Source organism: Triticum aestivum, chromosome 2A (assembly GCF_018294505.1).
Source record: "Triticum aestivum cultivar Chinese Spring chromosome 2A, IWGSC CS RefSeq v2.1, whole genome shotgun sequence".
NCBI classification, from domain to species: domain Eukaryota; kingdom Viridiplantae; phylum Streptophyta; class Magnoliopsida; order Poales; family Poaceae; genus Triticum; species Triticum aestivum.
The window spans coordinates 715598900-715621674 of NC_057797.1; the positions used below are offsets into that span (position 1 = coordinate 715598900).

The 22775-nt window shown below is 44.4% G+C and overlaps 1 protein-coding gene across 1 annotated transcript; it reads left to right on the top strand.

Moving 5' to 3' along the window:
• The first annotated feature begins 7504 nt into the window (after positions 1 to 7504).
• Positions 7505 to 9239, top strand: LOC123186127 (uncharacterized acetyltransferase At3g50280-like). Its single transcript, XM_044597915.1, has one exon. It carries the CDS (start codon positions 7617 to 7619, stop codon positions 9024 to 9026), a length of 1410 nt encoding a protein of 469 aa, XP_044453850.1. The 5' UTR covers positions 7505 to 7616; the 3' UTR covers positions 9027 to 9239.
• The last annotated feature ends 13536 nt before the right edge of the window (positions 9240 to 22775 follow it).

Sequence of the window (22775 nt, forward strand, 5' to 3'; positions counted from 1 at the left end):
TATCTACACCATGTAGCCCTGTTTCATTTTCTAAAGTTTGTGCAATTTATCTTTTCTTCTTTGTGTGTGCAATCCTCTCATCTTTGCTGGGTCTCTTGTGTTCTCCTTGTGCGTGTGTTCAGGTGGATCTAGTTCTCGCTCTGCTCCTCGCAAGACCAAGAAGAGGGCACGGCGGACCTTGCGTCCGGTTGTGTCTGATGACGAAGAAGAGGTTGTGATTCCCACCAAGCCCACTCGCCGTGAAAAGTCTGCCGCTGCAAAGCAACGTGTGGTACTGCCGTTGCATCGCTGGAAAGCCAAGGATTGGGAAGCCTACCGCTCGAAGAATCCTTATGAGGTTCCCATTTCTCCTTTTTGGACCACCGTTCAGTTCCGGAATGAGATGCAAGTACGAATTTTACATGAACTCTTTGAGCACAACAAGAACAGGTATGCCAAGCAGTGGACCATCGATCTTGACCATTGGAGGAGCAACTTGGAGTATTTTGGTGAGGCATTGGCTCTCTGCGAGGAATTTGATCTTGTCAAGCTCATGTCAGTCAACTGTGACTTTGATGTTCAACTCATCCATCGGTTCTATGCCACGGTTCACTTTGGAGAAGATGACGCACGCACTCTCACTTTCATGTGTCGTGATGAGCTCTTTCAAGTTCCCTGGAGGGCTTTCTGCAATGCTATTGGGTATGATGATACCGGTCTGGAAGGAAGGGGTGGCATTCGTCCTCATGACCATCCTGAGTCCATGCCTAAGGAGAAGCTTGCCCCTCTATACATTCGGGGCCGTGGGATTATTGGAGAATCCAAGGATTTGGAGAAGGTCTATGACATCATGCACCGAGTGTTCCGTAATGTGCTCTTGCCCAAGGTGGGCAACCAAGATGAGATTCATGGCTATCTGGTTGACTTGATGGTTGCTATGAAGACCATGGTGGGGACTGGTGCAACGTTTGATGTGTCCAATTGGCTGTGGCATGAAATGTACAACATGGTCATCTACCGTAAGGTCCCAATCTACGCCACATTTGTCATGTGCTTTCTGAACTCTGTGTGGGCTGTTCGTCGTCCTGGAGAGCTCCTCACTTCTCCAGACAATCTCACTGTTCATGAGGTCAAGCTTCTTAAGAAGAAGAAGCACGCCGAGCCCCGCTTCCCTGCCAATGCTCCTGAGGATGTCTATGCCACTTCTGATGATGAGGACTTTGAGATGGAGCCAGGGGCCAAGCCCTCTTGGGTGGCCAAGCTCACTGCCAAGGTGAAGAAGACCTTTTGTCTTCAGGCTGACATCCAGAAGAAGATGTATGAGGCACATGTCAATGAGAAGCTTGCACGGCGTCGCCAAATTGAAATGATGAAGCACCTCAATATGCTGGTTCAGAGTGGCTCTAAGAAGAGCATCACCCCAGAGGAGCGTTGGATTTCAACCCACAGCACCTGGTCTGATGATGAGGCTCCTCCCCAACCATCCACCTCTTTTGCTGCTGCTGACAATGCCATGGAGGAATCCGATCCCGACGACGATGATGACTCTGCTGATGAGGATCCAGATGCGACCGAGGAGTCGGAGGAGGACTACTGAGCTTTGGGATGCTAGCTTCGCTCTTTTCCTTTTTGGTGTCTTGATGCCAAAGGGGGAGAGGGTTCTATATGTCTCGGGATTTGCAGGGGTTGGGTTTCTCGTTTCCTCGTGTTTCTCTTTAGTGTTGAACTTTGTTCATGGTTTCTTGCTGTGTGTGAGACTTGCTACTCCTTTTATTGCTATCAGTTCGTCGGTTATTATGGTTATTTTATTATTGTCGTTATTGCTATCTATCTGTTATGTTGTCTCTTATATTATGTGCTTAGAGTGGTGAGTCTATAAAATCTAGGGGGAGTCTAGCCCTGAAAGTGTGCCCATGCTTTCTAATAGCATGTTCTTATTGGGGCACACATCTAGGGGGAGTTCTGTCTAAATTTCATAGACTTCTCTCTTGCAAATCATGTTGTTGTCATCATCCACCAAAAAGGGGGGGATTGAAAGGGCATTTCCCTACTTTATGTTTTGGATGATGATGACAACCCTTTGTTGGTCTAATCCTGTGCTAAATGTTTCAGGTTCTTGACACTTAGGCTCACATCAGAAAGCTATTCTCTCTTGTAGGAAAAGATCGAAGACGGAGTCCCCTTTGCTTTTTATCTCTTTGGTCATAGGGAACCCGTACTATCAAGAGGGAATCCTCATTAGAAAGAACTGGGGGAATGTTTTCACGTACACCTTCATCACCCCTCCTTTGTCTTCCTCAGGTGTGAGAGAGAGAGAGAGAGTTTTCCTTGTCTCTTCCCCTATCTATTCCTGCTCACTGTTTCTGCCCAGCGGTTGTACCGCTCTCTGGAGCGGTTGTACTACTGGGTCTTGTCGCTCACCAGCTTTGCTCCAGCGATTGTACCACTGCCTCCGGGCGGTGGTACCGCCACCATGCTCTGCAAAAGCTGGGGCGGTGGTTCCGTCCATGCACCGCTCAAGTATCGCTCGCGCTTCTGTTTTGATGCGGTTCTTGGGCGGTAGTGGCCCGGTTTGTCTAGTCGTTCCTCGATGACCGGTACCACCGGTGGTCCGAGCGGTTCTTCCGCTCAGAACTTATCCACCCAAGAGCTCAAGGCCATGCGATTGTTCCGGCCAGGCACCGCCCAAGTACCGGTCAAGCTCCTGTTTTGATGTGGTGGTTGTGCGGTGGCTAGGCGGTTAGTCTGGTTATTTTTCTTAGCCGGTACTACCGCCCACAGGTCCGGTTGTACCGCTTGGTAGGGTTCTACAGATACACCGTGAGTCCCGGTTGCACCGGGACGAGGACAGGCTGTATCGCTGCAGTGCAGAATAACGCAGTAACGGTTGGAATCTAGGGTTGCTATATAAGGGAGCTTCTCCCACCTACCACTCTCACCTTTGACCTCTCTCACTCCACCATTAATGCACTTCAAGCTCTCTTGCCCGATCTCTCTCTAGCCACTCAAACTTGTTGATTTGCTAGGGATTGAAGGAGGAGACCTAGATCTACACTTCCACCAAAGGATATTTGCTTCCCCCATACTTTCTTGTGTGGATTTTGTTACTCTTGGGTGTTTGAGCACCCTAGATGGTTGAGGTCACCTTGGAGCCATATTCCATTATGGTGAAGCTTTGGGGTTTCGTTGGGAGCCTCCAATTAAGTTGTGGAGAGAGCCCCAACCTTGTTTGTAAAGGTTCGGTCGCCGCCTTCAAGGGCACCAATAGTGGAATCACGGCATCTCGCATTGTGTGAGGGCGTGAGGAGAATACGGTGGCCCTAGTGGCTTCTTGGGGAGCATTGTGCCTCCACACCGCTCCAACGGAGACGTACTTCCTCTCAAAGGGAAGGAACTTCGGCAACACATCCTCGTCTCCACCGTCTTCACTCTTGGTTATCCCGTGCCTTTACTTTTGCAAGCTTATTTGTATCATATCACTTGCTTGCGTGTGTTCCTATCCTTGTTGCATCATATAGGTTGCTCACCTAGTTGCATATCTAGACAACCTACTTTGATGCAAAGTTTAAATTGTTAAAGAAAAGCTAAAATTTGTTAGTTGCCTATTCACCCCCCCCCTCTAGTCAACCATATCGATCCTTTCACCCCTTATTGTCATCATTTAATTATTTTGAAGTAGTCATCATCTAAATATTTGTTTGTAAATTTGTTTCATCATTTTAAACACAAATCCAACTGTGGGTGGGTGGGTGGGGGGTTGTACTTCCCATTTTTTTATCATCGCTATGCTGAGTGCAGCACTGCACTCAATTTTGAAACATTTAATGGAAAACATATTGTATTTGGTTTGGTGCTATCGTTCTATGTAATTGTTTACAAAGACGTGATGTTGGATAATGTGAAAACTTATTGCTGGCAACTTGTGAAACTTCAAATTGCAGGCAGGGGGCCACAAAATAATTGTTGGTCCCAGACATGCATTGTGCAAGAAGACAAGACAAGATGATATAGATATGATTATGCATCAAATATTATATCTACAACATGTTGATTGCTTTTCCATCTTTGGGGTGATATTGTTGTCTTAGGACTTTCATATGAATCTCTGATTCTTCTTCCCGGTTTATGCTTGGAGTCAGGTCATGCAAGTTCATCCAACCGTTCACGTACAACTACGTGTTGCATTGCAATTTGCATGTAACCTTGCTTCAACAGAGGAGAATTGGGTGATGGACTTGCAATCAGCCTGGTTATGAACTACTATGTCTATTCCTAAATAGATATCATATTAGAAAGCATGCACTCTAAATTTGCCTCATGCAATAAAAAGATTATTCATATTGTTTTCTTGAGTAAAGAAGGTATTCAAATTGTTTGGGTGAAATGTACGTGAAAGGAATATTGATTTATGAACAATGATATTTCAAATTATGTGTGCCAAGAATTAGGTACTATATACACTTCGTGTGAATTTTCAAATTTTCAAAACGGTTAATCTATTTGTTATTTTTATGGAAGGTTATCCTATATATAATTACATGTGCTAGCCGAGACGTGCAACGCAAGCTTACTGGTGTGACAAAAGTTTGTGGAATTGAAACAAGTTCATCGGTTTGAAAAAGGTTAAGAATTTAACAAAAAGTTCACAAATTTGAAAAAAAAATCGCAAAATAAAAAAAGTTCACAAATTTGATAAAAGTTTGTGAAATTCAAAAAAGTTCATCGACTTGAAAAAAGGTTAAAGGATTTTTAAAAAGTTAAAATTTTGAAAAAAAATCATGAAAATCGATAAAAGTTTGCGATATTGAAAAATATTCATTCATATGAAAAATGTTCAAGAATTGAAAAAATGTTCATGAATTTAAGAAAATGAAAAAAGAACATGGAAAAATAAGAAGAAATAAAGAAAAATAAACCAAAGACAAAAAAAGGCAAAAAGAAAAACAAACTGATAATGTGCACAACAAGAGAATAAAAGAAGAAGACAAGGTCAACAAGTGCGATGTCCTATTTGGTTACTGCGGTTTGAGATAAACCTAGAGGTTGAGTGCTCGATACGGAAGTGGATCCTCTAGCATCAAGAAGAGAAGTCACCTAAGCTACAATTCCCTAACTTTCCTCCTTCACATTCATATGATTAAGGCTAAAATGACTTGAATTAATTTGCAAATTATAAATATATTGTATACATTTACAAAAAATACATACAAACAAAATTATGATGCAATAAAATAAAATTTAAATTTATTTACATGAACAGTAACCACACACATAACCTGCTACAGTAGATAAATACATTATTCGCTACAGTGCTTCTGACTTTCCTTCTTTGTTTTGCACTAGATTGCACTGTAGCTTAGGTGACTTTCCTCCTTAATGTTAGAGGATTCACTTCCGTTCGATACTGCCTCACCCACTTGTTTTTTGAAGCTTAAAAAATAATAAAATAAAAAATGGGCCAGGCCCAGGATGGAGGGGGGACGTGCGCCAGTTTGTCTGATGGGCTGGCGGATCTACCATGTACATCTACGTACAGCTCATCAGCTCGTACGCGTCACATACGAAGGTGTGTATATGTTATGGTCAAATGACCATGCTACCCTTATACGGTTTGTGGAGGGGGAGGAGGGGTGTATCGAAGCATTGCTCGGGCTACACAGTGACTACCTGTTCATCATCTATGTGCTTGACGTCTGCACTGAGCCCCTCACCGTCAATTATCTGTTTGGCATGGTGTCCAACTTCCGACGGATCGATACCTTTTCGTACCAATGTGAGGGGGCAGGTAGCCTCCTTCGAAGATGGAGGTGGTCACCATTTTTGTTTTGTGCCAATAATGACGTCGAGGATGCTTCCTCTCACGCTGAATGTTCCCGGTTCCCAAGGCCCAACTTTTGCATCTTCATATTGACAAGTTCTTCGAGTACGGCTTCATCAACTTTAACCTAGAAATATACCTTAATCTGTTTATCTTAGCTTGTTGGTATGCTGCTTGCCAGTAGTTTGCTCAACACCATATTCTTTTCCTGTTTTCTTTTCTTTGTTTGTTGATGCTTATTGTAATCTTGGATGGTTGATGGCTTTGCTAATTCAAAATTGCTCAACACATGTCTGCCTCGTTTTCTTTTTCATAGGTTTTTGTTTCCCTCACGAGATCGGCTGGTGGTGCCAGCGATGACGTGTTGGAACAATCTCTCTCCGGTATCTTCCTACCTCAATGATGTTCGATCGACATCGATGAAGGGAAGATCTGTTAGTTGCCTTCACATCTTGGTAGTTGTTGTGTCTTCAAAGATAACTTCTTTTTGAGAAGATCAAGGAAAGCTCTTTGTTGGCTATTGGTGTGACAACTTTGACACATTCTTTTGTGTTGTTCTGTCCTTGGTCCAGTTTCTCCAACCTTTTTGGACTGGCGTGATGGATTGCAACCTCGTATTGCGTGGGGTGACCGATGCTGCTTTAGCGATATATAGATCCCGTCTCAAGGAGCAAGTGATTATTGTTGTCTTCAAGGACCAGTACAGGAAGAGTGTTTGCATGTGTCTTTCTTTTACCGTTGGTTTAGTGCAATTCCTAATCTCTGACGGACGATGTACTCACTCTGCCCTTGAAAGAGTGTACTTCCAACTTTGTTGGAGGATCAAACTATCTTAGAGCATCTCCAACAGGCCCAAAAAGAGCCCCGCACACTAAAATTTTGTTTTTTTGGGCGCCGCACAGCTCCAGCAGATGCTGTAGCGCTAAAAGTTTTTGGGCGCGCGCTGAAAAACGCTATCGCACGCAGCATATTTTGGGCTCCGAATTGCGCGCGCTTCACAATTTGCACTGTGTGCTTTTTGGGCGTCTGCAAAAGCGATGTTGGTCCCCGCGCACTAAAAGTGCTAAAGTGGCGCGCTATAAGTTTTATTGGGTGCCAAATTTTTGTGCGGCCGTTGCAGATGCTCTTAAAGTGTGACCGAGTTTGCGCAAAAATATGTCAAGGCTTGTGAAAACAAATAGGTATATATTTTATCATGAAATCTAATGCTACTAATTTGATGGCATAGATGTTGGTCTATTATTGTATAAATACAGTCAAACATAAAAAAGTTTAACTTTCCAACAAAGTTCGAAGTACACCCTTTCAAGGACAGGGGAATACAATCGAAGGTAGAAGAAGCTAATATAATTTTGAGTATAATTTTAAATTTTACTAGTTGTTGTGTTGTGTCCAGTTATCTATCTATTATAATGACTTTATTTTTCTTAGTATTAATAAGATCTTATATGCTCTTTAATGTAATTTTATTCTTTACCCGTTGTTCTAAGTTCAGTTGTCTCTCCATTATACTGGCATCAAAGATGTCCAAGGTGTGTTCATTTAAAAAATTAATCGAAGATGCTTTTTGATGTTTTTATTAAAAAATATCAAAATCAGGCTAGGCTCGAGCCTTTTCTCAGGCTGCTTGCGCGGGTGATAAGATACTAAAATGAATCTGACAGCTCCATCACTACGCACTAACAGAATAATCTGAAGCAAGATAGCGTACGGAGCTAACACTAACGAAATGCAGACGCAGGTATGCAGCGCTCCCATCCAACCTTAAGCACATTTGCTCGATCACTACGCACTAGCAGACTAAACTGAAGCAAGATCGATGGGCGACGTAAGGATCGTGTCCCGGCGCATGGTCCGGCCGGAACCAATCACCTCGGGTCCGCCGGAGACCATCCACCTGACGCCATGGGATCTCCGGGTGATCACCGTGGACAACATCCAGAAGGGCATCCTCCTGCCCAAGCCTCCAGGCACCGGAGGACGGGGAAACGATGCCGCCGCCATGGTCGAACGGCTCGAGTTGTCCTTCGCGCGCGCTCTGGGGCGCTTCTACCCCTACGCCGGCCGCCTCGCCGTCGCGCCGGGGAGCAAAGACGACGCGGAGGGCGAGAGCATGGCCATCTCGCTCCGCTGCAGCGGCGAGGGCGCCGAGTTCGTCCACGCCGTGGCGCCCGGCGTCGCCGTCGCGGACATCACCGTCCCGCTCTGCATCCCGAGGGTGGTCTGGTCCTTCTTCCCTCTCGACAGGTTGCTCGGCGTGGACGCCATCGCGGACTCTCGTCCGGTCCTGGCCGCGCAGGTCACCGAGCTCACCGACGGTTTATTCGTCGCCATGTCGGCCAACCACGGCGTCGCCGACGGGACGACCTTCTGGCACTTCTTCAACACCTGGTCGGAGATCAGTCGCCTGAGCGACGGCGACGCTGGCTGCGAGATCTCCTCGCCGTTGCCGGTGCACCGGAGGTGGTTCCTGGACGGCTGCCCCGTCCCGATCCCTCTGCCCTTTGGCAAGCTCGAGGACATCATCGGCCAGCGTGTAGATACGTACCAGCCGGTGGAGGAATGCTTTCTCCATTTCTCGGCGGAGAGCGTGAGGAAGCTCAAGGCAAAGGCGAACGCCGAGATGGCCGGCGCGGCAGCCACGGATACCGCCATCTCCTCGCTGCAGGCCCTGCTCGCGCACCTGTGGCGTGCGGTGTGCCGGGCCAGGAGGCTCGCGCCGGACCAGAAGACAGTGTACCATCTCCTGGCCGGATGCCGCGGCCGCGTGGACGGCATACCGGCGTCCTACGCGGGTAATGCGGTGGAGCACGCCACCGCGATTTCCCCCGCCGGCGAGATCCTCGAGAGGGGCCTGGGCTGGGCGGCGTGGCTACTAAACAGGGCCGTGGCGTCGTTCGACGAGGCCAGTGCGAGGGAGAGGCTCGCGTCCTGGCCCCGGAACCCAGGCTTCATGCGCATGTCGGAGGTCGTGACTGCCCCGCACCCGCACACAACGGTGGCGACAGGGAGCTCGCCGCGGTTCGACGTGTACGGCAACGACTTCGGGTGGGGCAGCCCCGTGGCCGTGCGCAGCGGCTCGGGGAACAAGGTGGATGGAAAGGTGACCGTGTACGAGGGCAGAGGCGGCGGAGGGAGCATTGCCCTGGAGGTTTGTCTGTCACCGGAGGCGTTCCCCAGCCTCCTCGCCGACGAGGAGTTCATGCGCATGGTGGGCGTGGCTGATTAATAATTATGCCGCTTTCTTAATTAAGTACTCTGCTTGAATAAGACGCCTTGTCGCTCGTCAGCTTGATGGGACACACTGTGTCTTTTCTTTTCTCTATACTTTTTCCTTTTTTCTGTTTGGCTTGTCTTTGCAAAAATAATAATGGGAAAATTCCAAAAAAAAACTTGAGTTTATAGGTCAAAGCTAAATCAAACCATGAACTCCCAAACCCTGAAATCAGCACATCAAATTCTCTAATCCTGGTCTATTTTAAACCGTAAGAGAATTTAGTTGGTATTCGCTGAATTGGGCCGGCCCATTAGTGTAGTTGCTCACGCTGCTCTTGTTTATCTTTGTTTTCTTATTTTTGTTTTTCTTTGGTTTTTCATCAATTTCTTCTGTTTTTTCATTATATTTTGTTTTTTCTTTCTTCGTTATACTTTTTTTGATTTTCTTCATATGGTTTGTTTTTTCGCTTCTATTTTGTTTCTTTACCAGTAACTGGTTTTCTTTTTTATACAAGTATAATTATTCTCAGTATGTAATGTACATTTTTAGCGCAGACATGAAATAATTTTTTGATACACTTTTGACATTTTTCAAATACATTATGTATATTTTTTGGAATACATGTTTTCAATAATTTGTTTGAATACATGGTAATATTTTTCCAAATACATGTTTTACATTTTCTTAACGACAGTAGACATTTTATAAACTACATGAACAGTTCTTTACATTGTTACAAATTTTTAAAATTGTATGCACATTTTTTAAATTGTATACACTTTTTTCAAACACATGTCACATATAGTCTTTTAAAGGTATGACACATTTCCTACATCAAGCAAACATTTTTTTTTCATTGGATACATTTTTTAAAAATGTCACAAGCACATTTTTTTAATCACCCGGATATTATTTTACATTGTACAAATTAAATTTTTTTGAAATGCCACATACATTTTATGAATCACACGAAAATTGTTTATGCTTAGAATATTTGTTTGCCACTAAAAAACATTTCCAAATTTCAACACTTCAGTGTGTGCTTAAATATATCAGCCTCTAATTATATTAGTTAGAATTGTCTGTACTAGTGGCTAGAGGGATGTTTTCAACTTTGCCAGGTCGCAAGTTCGACTCTACCCGAGTCCTCGCGCCACAAATTTGTTGTTTTTAGCGCGCGCGCAATCGCTATCCGAGCTTCAGTGGACACGAGTTCAGCGCGTGGTCCAAATCGTCATCGCGCGCCATTTATTTGCACACTCGAGCGCCCGCTCGCCACTTCCACCTACCCCGACCAAGGCGCTGGCGCCGCTACCCGCACCACCCCGGCCTATCCGGCGACGATTCCAGTGCTCCCCGGCCTATCCCCGCACCGCCGCGCTTCCTCCTTCTCCCTTCGGGCGCCGCCGCCCCTCGCGCGCGCCATTCCTCCGACGAATAGCGCCCGGCCGACCACTGCCGCTCAGCGCCCACAAGGTGTTCGACAAAACGCTTGCAAGGTATGTATTGCTTCAACTCACATTTTTTACATGAATTTGGTGCATGTTGTTTGTAGTTTTTATAGCCTAGTTTAAATTGAGCATTGTAGATGAGTTTGTCATATGATTCTTCCGAAGAAGAATTTGATATTGAAGAGGAGGAGGATCTTGCAATGATCCTAGCTATGCACATCAATAAGAACCGAAGCACGGTGGTTCGGTTATGGGTCGGCAGAAAATTTAGAGGGATAGGATCGATGCCCACAACAGATTAATCAGGCACTATTTTACGGATAATTTCATGTACCCCGAGTCATACTTTCGGCGTCGGTTTAGGATGAGCACTGAGTTGTTCAGACGCATTGCAGAGAAACTAGCGAGCCATGACCGGGTTTTCAGCAAATGAGGAATTCCGCCGGAGAGCTCGGGCATAGCACCTCTCGGAAGATGACAGACGCTTTGTGTATGTTGGCATACGGTATCCCCGCTGATCTAGTTGATGATCACTTGGCCATGGATGAGAGTCAAGCCATCATGTGTGTCAAGCGCTTCGCAGTCGGAATTGTGCAAGTGTTTGGACAGGAGTATTTGAGATCTCCCAATGTTGAAGACGCCACAAGGCTATTGGAGATGAACAAAGCTCGCGGCATCCCATGTATGCTTGGCTCAATAGATTGCATGCACTGGAGTTGGAAGAATTGTCCTATGGCATGTCATGGGCAATTCCACGGCCAAAAAAGGGGTTCCACTATAATCCTTGAAGCGGTGGGCGATCAAGACACTTGCATTTGGCATGCTTTTATTGGAATATCTGGATCTTTGAATGACATCAACGTTGTTAATCGGTCACCAGTGAACTGCCACCGGTGCAGGTTGTAGCAAATGGCCATACATACAACTATGGCTACTATCTTGCGAATGATATCTATCCAAAGTGGCAAACATTTGTGAAGCCGCTGAAAAAAACGGAAGGTAAGAAAAATCTTGATTTCCACAATGCTCAGGCGGCGGCTAGAAAAGATGTGGAGAGAGATTTTGAGATTTTGCAAGCCCAATTTGCTATTGTGAGAGGACCGGCTAAATTTTGGGATCAAAAGATGCTTTGGTACATCATGCACGCTTGTGTGATCATGCACAACATGATCATCGAGAATGAGCATGGACAAGATTTAGACTACTCTCAGTATGAGCTCTTGGGACATCCCGCGCGAGTGCAGCGGACGGCCGCCAGGGTGGCTCGTTATGTTGCCTCCTATCATGCCATTCAACGTACCGAAACGTATGATGATCTTCAGAAGGATCCCATTAAGGAGTGGTGGGCATGGAATGACTGACAAAGAGCATCATGATTTGTGCGTTTGATATTGTATTCTCGAACTATTTGTTGTATTGGAAGATAAACTATATGTTTGAGTTGTAATAATGAAATTGAACTATTTATTGTTGATTTATTTTGTTTGTGTTTGATCTTCTTGGTTGTGTTTGGAGTGCATATGTTGTTTGTGCGAGAGCGCGTGTGCGGTTTTTTTGCAGCGGCTGCTAGAGCGACTCGCGCGTGCTAAACTTTGCAGTGGCCGCTAGAGCAAGCGCTTTGCGCCGCGCAAAAATAGGCGATCGGCGCGCTGCAAACGCTTTTTTAGCACGCCGTGTATAGCGTGGCTGTTGGAGATGCTCTAAGAAAAGGAGAAAAAAATCGCTTCGTGCCAATCCCTGTTTGGGAACTCACTCAAGGTTGAAAATAAACCAGGATCGTAGAATTCGGTGTGCTGATTTCCAGGATTTGAAGTTTGAGGTTCGATTTACTTTCGTCTACAAATTCAAGGTTTATTTCAGACTTTTTTTAATGATAATCGTCGGTGCTTTGCATACTTTTTTTGAGAAACTTTCATATACCATTAAACATATGTTAAATTACTACACAGAATCACGAAAACCATGGTAGAAAAAGAGAGATAGAGGACACATGTCCAGAAACATTTGCAAGAAAACTCCATTGAAGCGGATTTCTGCAACCGCCATCGTTGCCACTTGCCGTCTTCGGAGACGAAGAAACACCATTGCCCATTAAGGATTTGTGAACCGAAGAAAAGGTCTGCCACCGGCAAGGCCGTTGTCGTTGTGGCATGTCAACGGGGATCATCCATGTGCTCCTCGAAACCCAGATCCACTACATGTCATCGATGTCGCCGAGGCAAAACATTGAAACTTCCACCCACAAGCCTCCAACCTTGTTCTGGGACCTTCATCTTCCCCCGAACAAAGACGACACCACACGAGATGAGATCCTCCAGAGACACAACAAACACCACCAGATCCATCACATCAAGGAAACGATGGAATAAGGTTCATGCGGATCGATCGGCTTCACCACCAAGGACGTCATCGAGATGGGGCGGAGATCGGGGAATTTTTATTCCAAATGCCGGCGTCAGTGATGGGGTCACCTACTAGTGGTATGGTCAAGGACCTGACATCTAAGATCCACGTGGGGTCCCACACCATCATTTGTAGGTCCCTGGACCACAATCACATTCGGATGCACGTCAAAGGAAATCCACTCGGACATATGGGGGTTAGGTTGTAGATGCTCTTGCGGATTTAGGACCACTTACCGGACATGAGAGAGAGAAGGAAAAAATTTGATCCAACTGGACCTCTCAAAGCCTTCAAAAATGCCTTGTTGTCTAGCACTTCTCATATTGCTCTCATATATGAAATGAGTATGAGGAGTGCTGGGGCGTGTCCAGTCACGGTACTGCGTTCACCACATATGTTTTGGCCCACCATGCAGCATTTTTCTTTCTTTATTATTTCTTTCTTTCTCTCACTTATAATCCATCAATTGCATGCATGTTACCAGACGTATAGGAAAAACGGTGAGGGGCATGCCTACATGAACAGGTAAATAAGGAGTCAAAACGGACAGGCCCAAACACTGACCGAACATGTCCATGAACATTTGTGGGACTAAATTTTCCCAGTCCGATTGTAAATGCCGTTAGGGCATCTCCAACGTTGACCTGCAAATTTCCTCTGGCATCTGACTGCGGAGAGGGGAGACCAGTCTATGGACACTTATGTAGGAGCCTGCCATCCAACACTTCTCACATACATTTCAACCATTGTTGGAACTAACCGAATGAAACTCATGCAAACACGATGGATTTCATATAAACTAGATGAAATTCATTATATTTTGGACAATTTTGAACTAAAAACTATACCGGACTAAGGTAAAACTAGTCTATGGCCGACGCTCGCGGATATCCGTTCCCAGGACACGGATACCCTTGACTAGTCTCCTCATGTTCGACAGCCCGCTCGTCGGACTGACGTGAGCCCCGGAGGTATATATATGCTTCAGCACAAAGGGTGGCTCACTTCCCCATGTTCGGCAGCGCCGCTCATCGGAGTGGAACCGGCGGGATGTGCTTCAACGGTAGGGGAAGGGGACGACAGTGGTCTGCCACTGATAGGTCTCCGCTGTATCTATAATTTTTGATTGTTCCATGCCAATATTATACAACTTTCACATACTTTTGGAAACAATTTATATGATTTATTGGACTAACATATTGATCCAGTGCCCAGTGTCAGTTCTTGTTTGTTGAATGTTTTTTGTTTCGCAGCAAATGAAGTCCAAACACGATAAAAATTTACGAAGATTTATTTTGGAATATATGTGAATTTTTGGAATAAAAATCAATGCAAGACGGTGCTCGAGGGGCCCACTAGGCATCAGGGTGCGCCAGGGGGGCCAGTCGCGCCCTGGTGGGTAGTGGGCACCTTGCAAGGCAGTTGCTTCCTTTATTTCGCCGCAATAAAGATAATTTATGGATAACAATTCTCTCAAAATTTCAGCCCAATTGAAGTTACGAATCTCCAGGAATTTAAGAAATGATTTTTGGCCAGAAAACAGGAATGCAAAACAGAACAGAACACATAAAGAGATCCAATCTAGGAGGGGCTCCCGCCCCTCCGCCGCCATGGAGGCCATGGACTAGAGGGGGAACTCTCCTCTCATCTATGGGGAGGCCAAGGAAGAAGAAGAAGGAGGAGGAGGAGGAGGGGGTTCTCTCCCCCTCTCTCCCGGGACAATCATCGTGACGGCGATCTACACCAACAACTTCGCCGCCGTCATCACCAACTCTTCCCCCTCTATGCAGCGGTGTAACACATTTTCTTTCCACTGTAATTTCTACTTAAACATGGTTCTTAATGCTATATATTATTATGCAATGATGTATGGCCATCCGATGATGTTTGAGTATATCTGTTTTGTCCTATGGGTTGATTGATGATTGTGATTAGTTTGAGTTGTATGTTTTATTTTGGTGTTGTCCTATGGTGCCCTCCTTGTCGCGCAAGCGTGAGGAATTCCCGCTGCAGGGTGTTGCAGTACATTCATGATTTGCTTATGATGGATGGCGTGAGTGACTGAAACACATACCCGAGTAGGTGGGTTGTTGCGTATGGGATAAAGAGGACTTGATACTTAATGCTATGGTTTACCTTAATGATCTTTGGTAGTTGTGGATGCTTGCTAGAGTTCCAATCATAAGTGTGTATGATCCAAGTACGGAAAGTATGTTAACTCATGCCTCTCCCTCATATAAAATTGCAATAATAATTACCGTCTTGTTATTGATTGCCTATGGACAAAATACTTCTCTTGTGTTATGAAAATATTTCTACTAAACAACTAACTACTATTATCTCGCTAAGTACAACTAGTTTTATACTTGCAAACCTATCCTATCACCTACAAAATAGTTTCATACTTGTTCTAGGTAAAGCGAACGCTAAATGTGCGTAGACTTGTATCGGTGGTCGATAGAACTTGAAGGGAAAATAAATCCTACCTTTACCTCCTCGTTGGGTTCGACACTCTTATTTATCAAAAAAATACAATTGATCCCCTATACTTGTGGGTTATCAAGACCTTTTTCTGGTGCCGTTGCCGGGAAGCAATAGTGTGGGGTGAATATTCTCGTGTGTGCTTGTTTGCTTTATCACTAAATAAATTATATTTACTTTTCTAAGTTGTTCTGATTTTGTCCTAATTCTCAAGTTTTACACAGTACTGTTATGCAAATTTTTACACAGTATTGCTATACACATTTTTTTATTTTGTCCTAATTTTTCAGAATTTTTGGAGTTATAGAAGTATGGTCAATATTCAGATTACTAAGGACTGTCCTGTTTTTGTCAGATTCTGTTTTTGATGCATTGTTTTGCTTGTTTTGATGAAACTATGGATTGTATCGGAGGGTATAAGCCATGGAGAAGTTAGAATACAGTAAGTATAATGCAAAAACAAAATATGAATGGGTTTTGTTATACTAACGGATGTCACAAAGGTTCAGTTAAGTTCTGTGTGGATAAAGTGGTCGAAGATTCAGGAGGTCTTGATATGAGGAGAAGGAGGAGAGGCAAGAGTTCAATCTTGAAGGCATCCTATCTTTCTTCAACAATTATCAGTATGTTTTTGTTTTTTTTGTTCACATGATATGCGTAATTTCTTGGTGCGTCTTTTGTGTTTATTTTTCTCTTTTCTTTAATGCACCATGCTGGTATGAGATAGTCCTTGGTTGATTTATAGAATGCTCTTTGCACTTCACTTATATCTTTTGAGTATGACTTTATAGAATGCTTCATATCCTTTACTTATATCATTCGAAGTTTGGATTGCCTGTTTCTTTATAGAAAACTGTTTTTTGTAGAAGCTCTTTTGCTTCACTTATATTTATTAGAGCGTGATCTTTTGTAGAAAGAATTAAACTCCCATGCTTCACTTATATCTATTTAGAGAGTCAACAGAAATTGGTCATTCACATGGTTAGTCATAAGAATTGGTCATTCACATGGTTAGTCATAAGACCCTACATAAAACTTGTAGATCACTGAATATGATATGTTTGATTCCTTGCAATAGTTTTGCGATATAGAGATGGTAATATGTGGGAGGTACTAGTGAATGATTGTGTTTAGTAGGAATACTGGTGTTAAGGTTTTTGATTCCTGAAGCATGCATGTATAGTCTCCCGTTATGCTATGAAGTTGGGGCATGATTTATTATTGATTGTCTTCCTTTGCGTAGAGGTTGGGGGCGCTCGATGGTTAACTCCTACCAACCTCCTTCCTAGGGGCATGTGTAGTAGTACTTTGCTTCAAGGGCTAATAAACTTTCGCAATAAGTATGTGAGTTCTTTATGACTAATGTGAGCCCATGGAATATACGCACTCTTACCTTTTTGCAATTTGCTAGCCTCTTCGGTACTGTGCATTTCCCTTCCTCACCTCGAGAGTCGGTGCAAACTTCGCTGGTGCATACAAACTCCGTGATGTGATACGCTCTATCACACATAAGCCTTATTATATCTTCCTCAAAACAACCACCATATCTACCTGTTATGGCATTTTCATAGTCATTCCGAGATATACTGGCATGCAACTTCCATCATCATCATATACATGACTTGAGAATTCATTGTCATATTGCTTTGCACGATCGTAAGATAGCTATCATGATATTTTCATGGCTTGTCCATTTCTTGATATCCTTGCTATGCTAGATCATTGCATATCCTGGTACACTGACAGAGGTATTCATATAGAGTCATATTTTTCTAGGTATCGAGTTGTAATTTTTTAAGTTATAAGTAAATAGAAGTGTGATGATCATCATTATTCACTATTAGAGCATGTCCCGGTGAGGAAAGAATGATGAAGAGTATGATTCCCCCACAAGTCGGGATGAGACTCCGGACAAAAAGATCCCAAGAAAAAAGGAAAGAAAAAAAGAAAGGAAAAGGGAAAAATGAGAGAAAAGAGAGAAGGGGCATTGTTAATATCTGTTACCACACTTGTGCTTCAAAGGAGAACCATGTTTTTCATATAGAGAGTTTCCTATGCTTTTACTTTTATATAACTAGTGGGAATTTTTCATTATAGAACTTGGCTTGTATATTTCGTTTATGGGCTTCCTCAAATGCCCTAGGTCTACGAGCAAGCAAGTTGGATGCACACCCACTTAGTTTTCAGTTTGAGCTTTCATACACTTATAGCTATTACTGCATCTGTTGCATGGCAATCCCTACCTCGCATTAATATCAATTGATGGGCATCTACATAGCCCGTTGATTAGCCGCGTCGATGTGAGATTGTCTTCCTTTTGTCTTCTCCATATTAATTTGTACCACCATATTCTATTCCACCCATAGTGCTATGTACATGGCTTACGCTCATGTATTTCTTGGGGGTTGAAAAAGTTGAAGCGCGTTAAAAAGAATGGACCAATTGCTTGGCTGACACCGGATAGTACATGATAAATACTTTGTCTTAAGAAGATGGAGCATGACAAGGCTATATGATTTTGTAGGGATAATGTTCTTTAGCATTGATATTTTGAATGACATGATTGTTTGTTGGGATGCCTGAGTATTGATGTGTTTATGTCAAATTATAGACTATGCTTTGAATCACTCATGTCTTAATATTCATGCCATTATTAGATTATAAGATCAAGATTATGCTAGATAGCATTCCACATCAAAAATTATGTTTTTTATCATTACCTATTCGAGGACGAGCAGGAATTAAGCTTAGGGATGCTGATACGTCTCCATCGTATCTATAATTTTTTATTGTTCCATGCCAATATTATACAACCTTCACATACTTTTGGAAACAATTTATATTATTTATTGGACTAACATATTGATCCAATGCCCAGTGCCAGTTCCTGTTTGTTGCATGTTTTTTGTTTTGCAGAATATCCATATCAAACAAAGTCCAAACACGATAAAAAATTACAGAGATTTATTTTGGAATATATTTGAATTTTTGGAAGAAGAATCAACGCAAGACGGTGCTCAAGGGGCCCACTAGGCATCAGGGCACGCCAAGGGGGCCATGTGCGCCCTGGTGAGTAGTGGCCACCTCGTAAGGTGTTGCTGCCCTTCTTTCGCCGCAAGAAATATAATTTATGGATAAAAATTCCCTCGAAATTTTAGCCAATTCTAGGAGGGGTCGCACCCCTCCGCCATCAGGGCGGCCATGGACTAGAGGGGGAACTCTCCTCCCATCTAGGGGGAGGCCAAAGGAAGAAGAAGAAAAAGGAGGGGGCTCTACCCCCCTCTCTCTATGGCGCCGGAACGCCGTCGGGGCAATCATCGTGACGGCGATCTACACCAACAACTTCGCCGTCGTCATCGCCAACTCTCTCCCCCTCTATGCAATGGTGTAACACCTCTTCTCCCAGCTGTAATCTCTACTTAAATATGGTGCTTAATGCTATATATTATTATCCAATGATGTATGGTCATCCTATGATGTTTTAGTAGATCTGTTTTGTCTTATGGGTTGATTGATGATTGTGGTTGGTTTGAGTTCTATGTTTTCTTGGTGATGCCCTATGGTGCCCTCCGTGTCGTGCAAGCATGAGGGATTCCCGCTGTAGGGTGTTGCAATACGTCCATGATTCGCTTATGGTGGGTGGCGTGAGTGACTGAAACACATACTTGAGTAGGTGGGTTATTGCGTATGGGATAAAGAGGACTTGATACTTAATGCTACGTGATACATCTTCAACGTATCTATAATTTATGAACTATTCATGCCATGTTTACAAAAGTTCTATATAATTTTGGTATGATTTGAATGGAACTAACCCGGACTGGCGATGTTTTTAGTAGAACTACCGTGGTGTTGTTTTTTTGCATAAATAAAAGTTCTCCAAATGCAACGAAACTTTTTGACGATTTTTTGGAACAAAAGAGCCACTAGAAGCTTCGTGGGGGACCAGAAGGTGAAGGAGGTGAGCACAACCCACTAGGGCGCGCCAGGGGCCTTGCCCGTGTGCTGGTGGGTTGTTGTCACCTCGAGGCCCATCTTTGCGTGAGACCGACGCCAAAAAATCCTATAAGTATAGAAACCCTCAGAAATAACCCTAGATCAGAAGTTTCGCCGCCACAAGCCTGTGTAGCCATGAAAAACTGATCTAGACTCCGTTCCGGCACTCTGTCGAAGGGGGAAATCATCACTGATGGCCATCTTCATCATCCCGGCGGCCACCATGATGAGGAGGGAGTAGTCCACCCCGGGGTCGAGGGTTTGTACCAGTAGCTATCTGTTTAATCTCTCTCTCTCTCTCTCTCTCTCGTGTTCTTGAGTTGGCACGATCTTGATGTATGGCGAGCTTTGTTAATATAGTTGGATCATATGGTGTTTTCCCCTCTCTATCTTGTTGTGATGAATTGAGTTTTTCCTTTGAGATTTTGTTATTATCAGATTGAATACTTTTATGGATTCGAGAGCACTTGATGTATGTCTTGCTATGAATACCCGTTGTGATAATGGGGTATCATATTGATTCACTTGATATGTGTTTTTGCACTCAACTCGCGGAATCCCGAGGTGACATTGGGGTAATCTATGCATAGGGGTTGATGCACGTTCTTGCCTTTGTTTCTCCGGTAAAAATCTTGGAGCACTTTTTGAGATTCTTTGTGTTGGATTGAGTATTATGAATCTAAAATTATTTGATGCATATCGTATAATCAACTCACGGATACTCGCGGTGACATTGGAGTATCTAGGTGACATTAGAGTTGGTTGATGTGTATAATATATTCATATGGTATTATTTTAATATGAACTCTTGGATAGATCGATCAGAAAGGATAACTTGGTATTACTTTAGTACGAACTCTTGGATAGATAGATTGGAAAGAATAACTTTGAGGTGATTTCGTACCCTACAAACAATTTCTTCTTATGTTCTTCGCTAGATAGAAACTTTAGAGTGATTCTTCATCACACATTGAGGGATGGTTATATGATCCAATTATATTAGCATTGTTGAGAGACTGCATTAGCGAAAGTACGGAACCTAGGCCTCATTTTTAAGCATTGCAATACCATCTGTGCTCCGTTTTATCAATTGCTACCTTAATTTTTATTATTATTACTATTACAAAAATCAATATCTATTATCATTACTACACTTATATCACCATCTCTTCGCCGAACTAGTGCACCTATATAATTTATCATTGTATTTAGTGTGTTGGGGACACAAGACACTTTTTATCACTTGGTTGCAGGATTGTTTGAGAGGTCATCTTCATCCTATGCTTCCCACAGATTGATAAATCTTTGGTCATCCACTTGAGGGAAAATTGCTACTGTCCTACAAAACTCTGTGTTTGAAGGCCCAACACGAGTGTACAAGAATAAAGTTGCGTAGTAGACATTACTATGGTTGGGTTTTACCTTAATGATTTCTGGTAGTTGCGAATGCTTTCTAGAGTTCCAACCATAAGCGCATATGATCCAAGTACGTAAATTATGTTAGCTCATGCCTCTCCCTCATATAAAATTATAATAATGATTACCGGTCTAGTTATCGATTCACTATGGACAACATAATTCTCTTGTGTTACAAAAATCTTTCTACTAAACAACTAACTATTATTATCTCGCTAAGTACAACTAGTTTTATCCTTGCAAACCTTCCTATCACCTACAAAATAGTTTTATACTTGTTCTAGGTAAATCGAATGTTAAGTGTGCGTAGAGTTGTATCGGTGGTCGATAGAACTTGAAGGAAATATAAATCCTACCTTTAACTCCTCGTTGGGTTCAACACTCTTATTTATCGAAAGAGTTACAATTGATCCCCTATACTTGTGGGTTATCAGTCAGGCAAGACATCGGTTGTGTACGCCGACTATGTACGTCGGCATCGCCTCGGCCGTGGACTTCATGGGACACAAGCTGCGGAGGCCTCCCATGCATGTTCTACTTCTCCTCGATGGTGGTTGCGGGCACGGACGTGCCGGAGCCGCCTCGTCGATCTCCACAAAACCAGTTTCTTTCTCCGCCGGTGCAGTTCGACACGACATCGTCCACGTCAGCCATGATGCCAGTGCCGTTGTGGTCCCCCGCATGTCGGCCTGGAGCAATTCGCCACTCCTCGACGAGCTGGCTTGGGGCAGCGAGTTGCTGAACAACGCGCCGACTTGGAGCTTCTGCCTCCGCGGGCTGGCCTGCAGTGGCCTGGAGCAGAGAGTTGCCCGGCTTGTATCCGCGCGGGCTCGACGAACCACCCAGCCGGCTTTTATGCTGGAGAACTTGTCTTTCTGCTCGCGAGATGCCATGGAGATTGTGGAGAAAATGGTGTGCAAGGAGGAGATGGGAGCGGAGTGGTGCGATTTTTGCCCGACGTCTGGCATCATTTAAATAGCGCGGGGGGATGGGGGGAGGGGCTGAGGCAACATGCGTTGTGTTTAATGACGTGCGATTCTCGAACGGACGCGTGCCGGAGTAAGTTTCTCGGCACACGCGTGGGTTTAATGGAGTAAGACCGGCAGTCTCCAGCCGTATGAATATGACGAGGAGGCGTGTTCAACCGGATGTGTAGCAGGTGACGCTTCTCGGCTGACGCGCCGCTTCAATGCCGGCGTAATGAGAGGTTGCGTCCGCTCTAGACTGACGTCAGTGCGAAACAGTCGCTCTACAGCGACATGACTGTGAGTAGGTGGCACCGGGCAGTAAGCGTGTAAGCGAAGAAGGGGATTTTTGATGGGTTAGGATGGTCACACGCGGGCATAGCGGCTGTCTGAACGTCCATACTGCTCCTCTAGTTTGTATTAGTAGAAAGTGTGTCCGTACCGTCGAACGGACCAATACAGGTTCAAGCTGGATGACAAAACACGTACAGGCCCCACGGTCCTGATGTATGCGGGTGGTCGGAGGTTCGGCGTTGGAGATGCCATTAGTGTCTTAACGGTGCGGGCAGTGGAGACTCAAGATAATCCATCGGGAGCGGGGTGCAGCCGTGCAGGCAGTGTGCGGCCACGGCTCGGCGCTGTACCTGATTGATAGCGGCAACACAGATTCGGCCGCGGCATGTCATGTGCCACGGGGCCCCCTACACGCGGCGTCTTGCCACGCACTCGACATGGACAATGACAGCACTGGTCCTCCCCTCTGGCCGTACTCCATTTCATACTACGCGGCGGTTGGAGGCGTGTCCACCAAAAAAATCAGTGCAATTCAGATCTCAGAACCAACCAGCGGTAGCTCGTCTGGTGCACTGCACGGAGGCAGGGGAGCGCGAGCGTGTGCACGCCCTCCCCTCGCCGGCGACTTGGGGTGCTTTGGCACAGACGCCGCCGGTTATTTTTGTGCGGAAAGTGACACACCGTTGAAGGTGCTGAAAAGAACGCATCGAGATCGATTATTCATTTCCATGAAACGAGCAGATCTGTAAACCAGA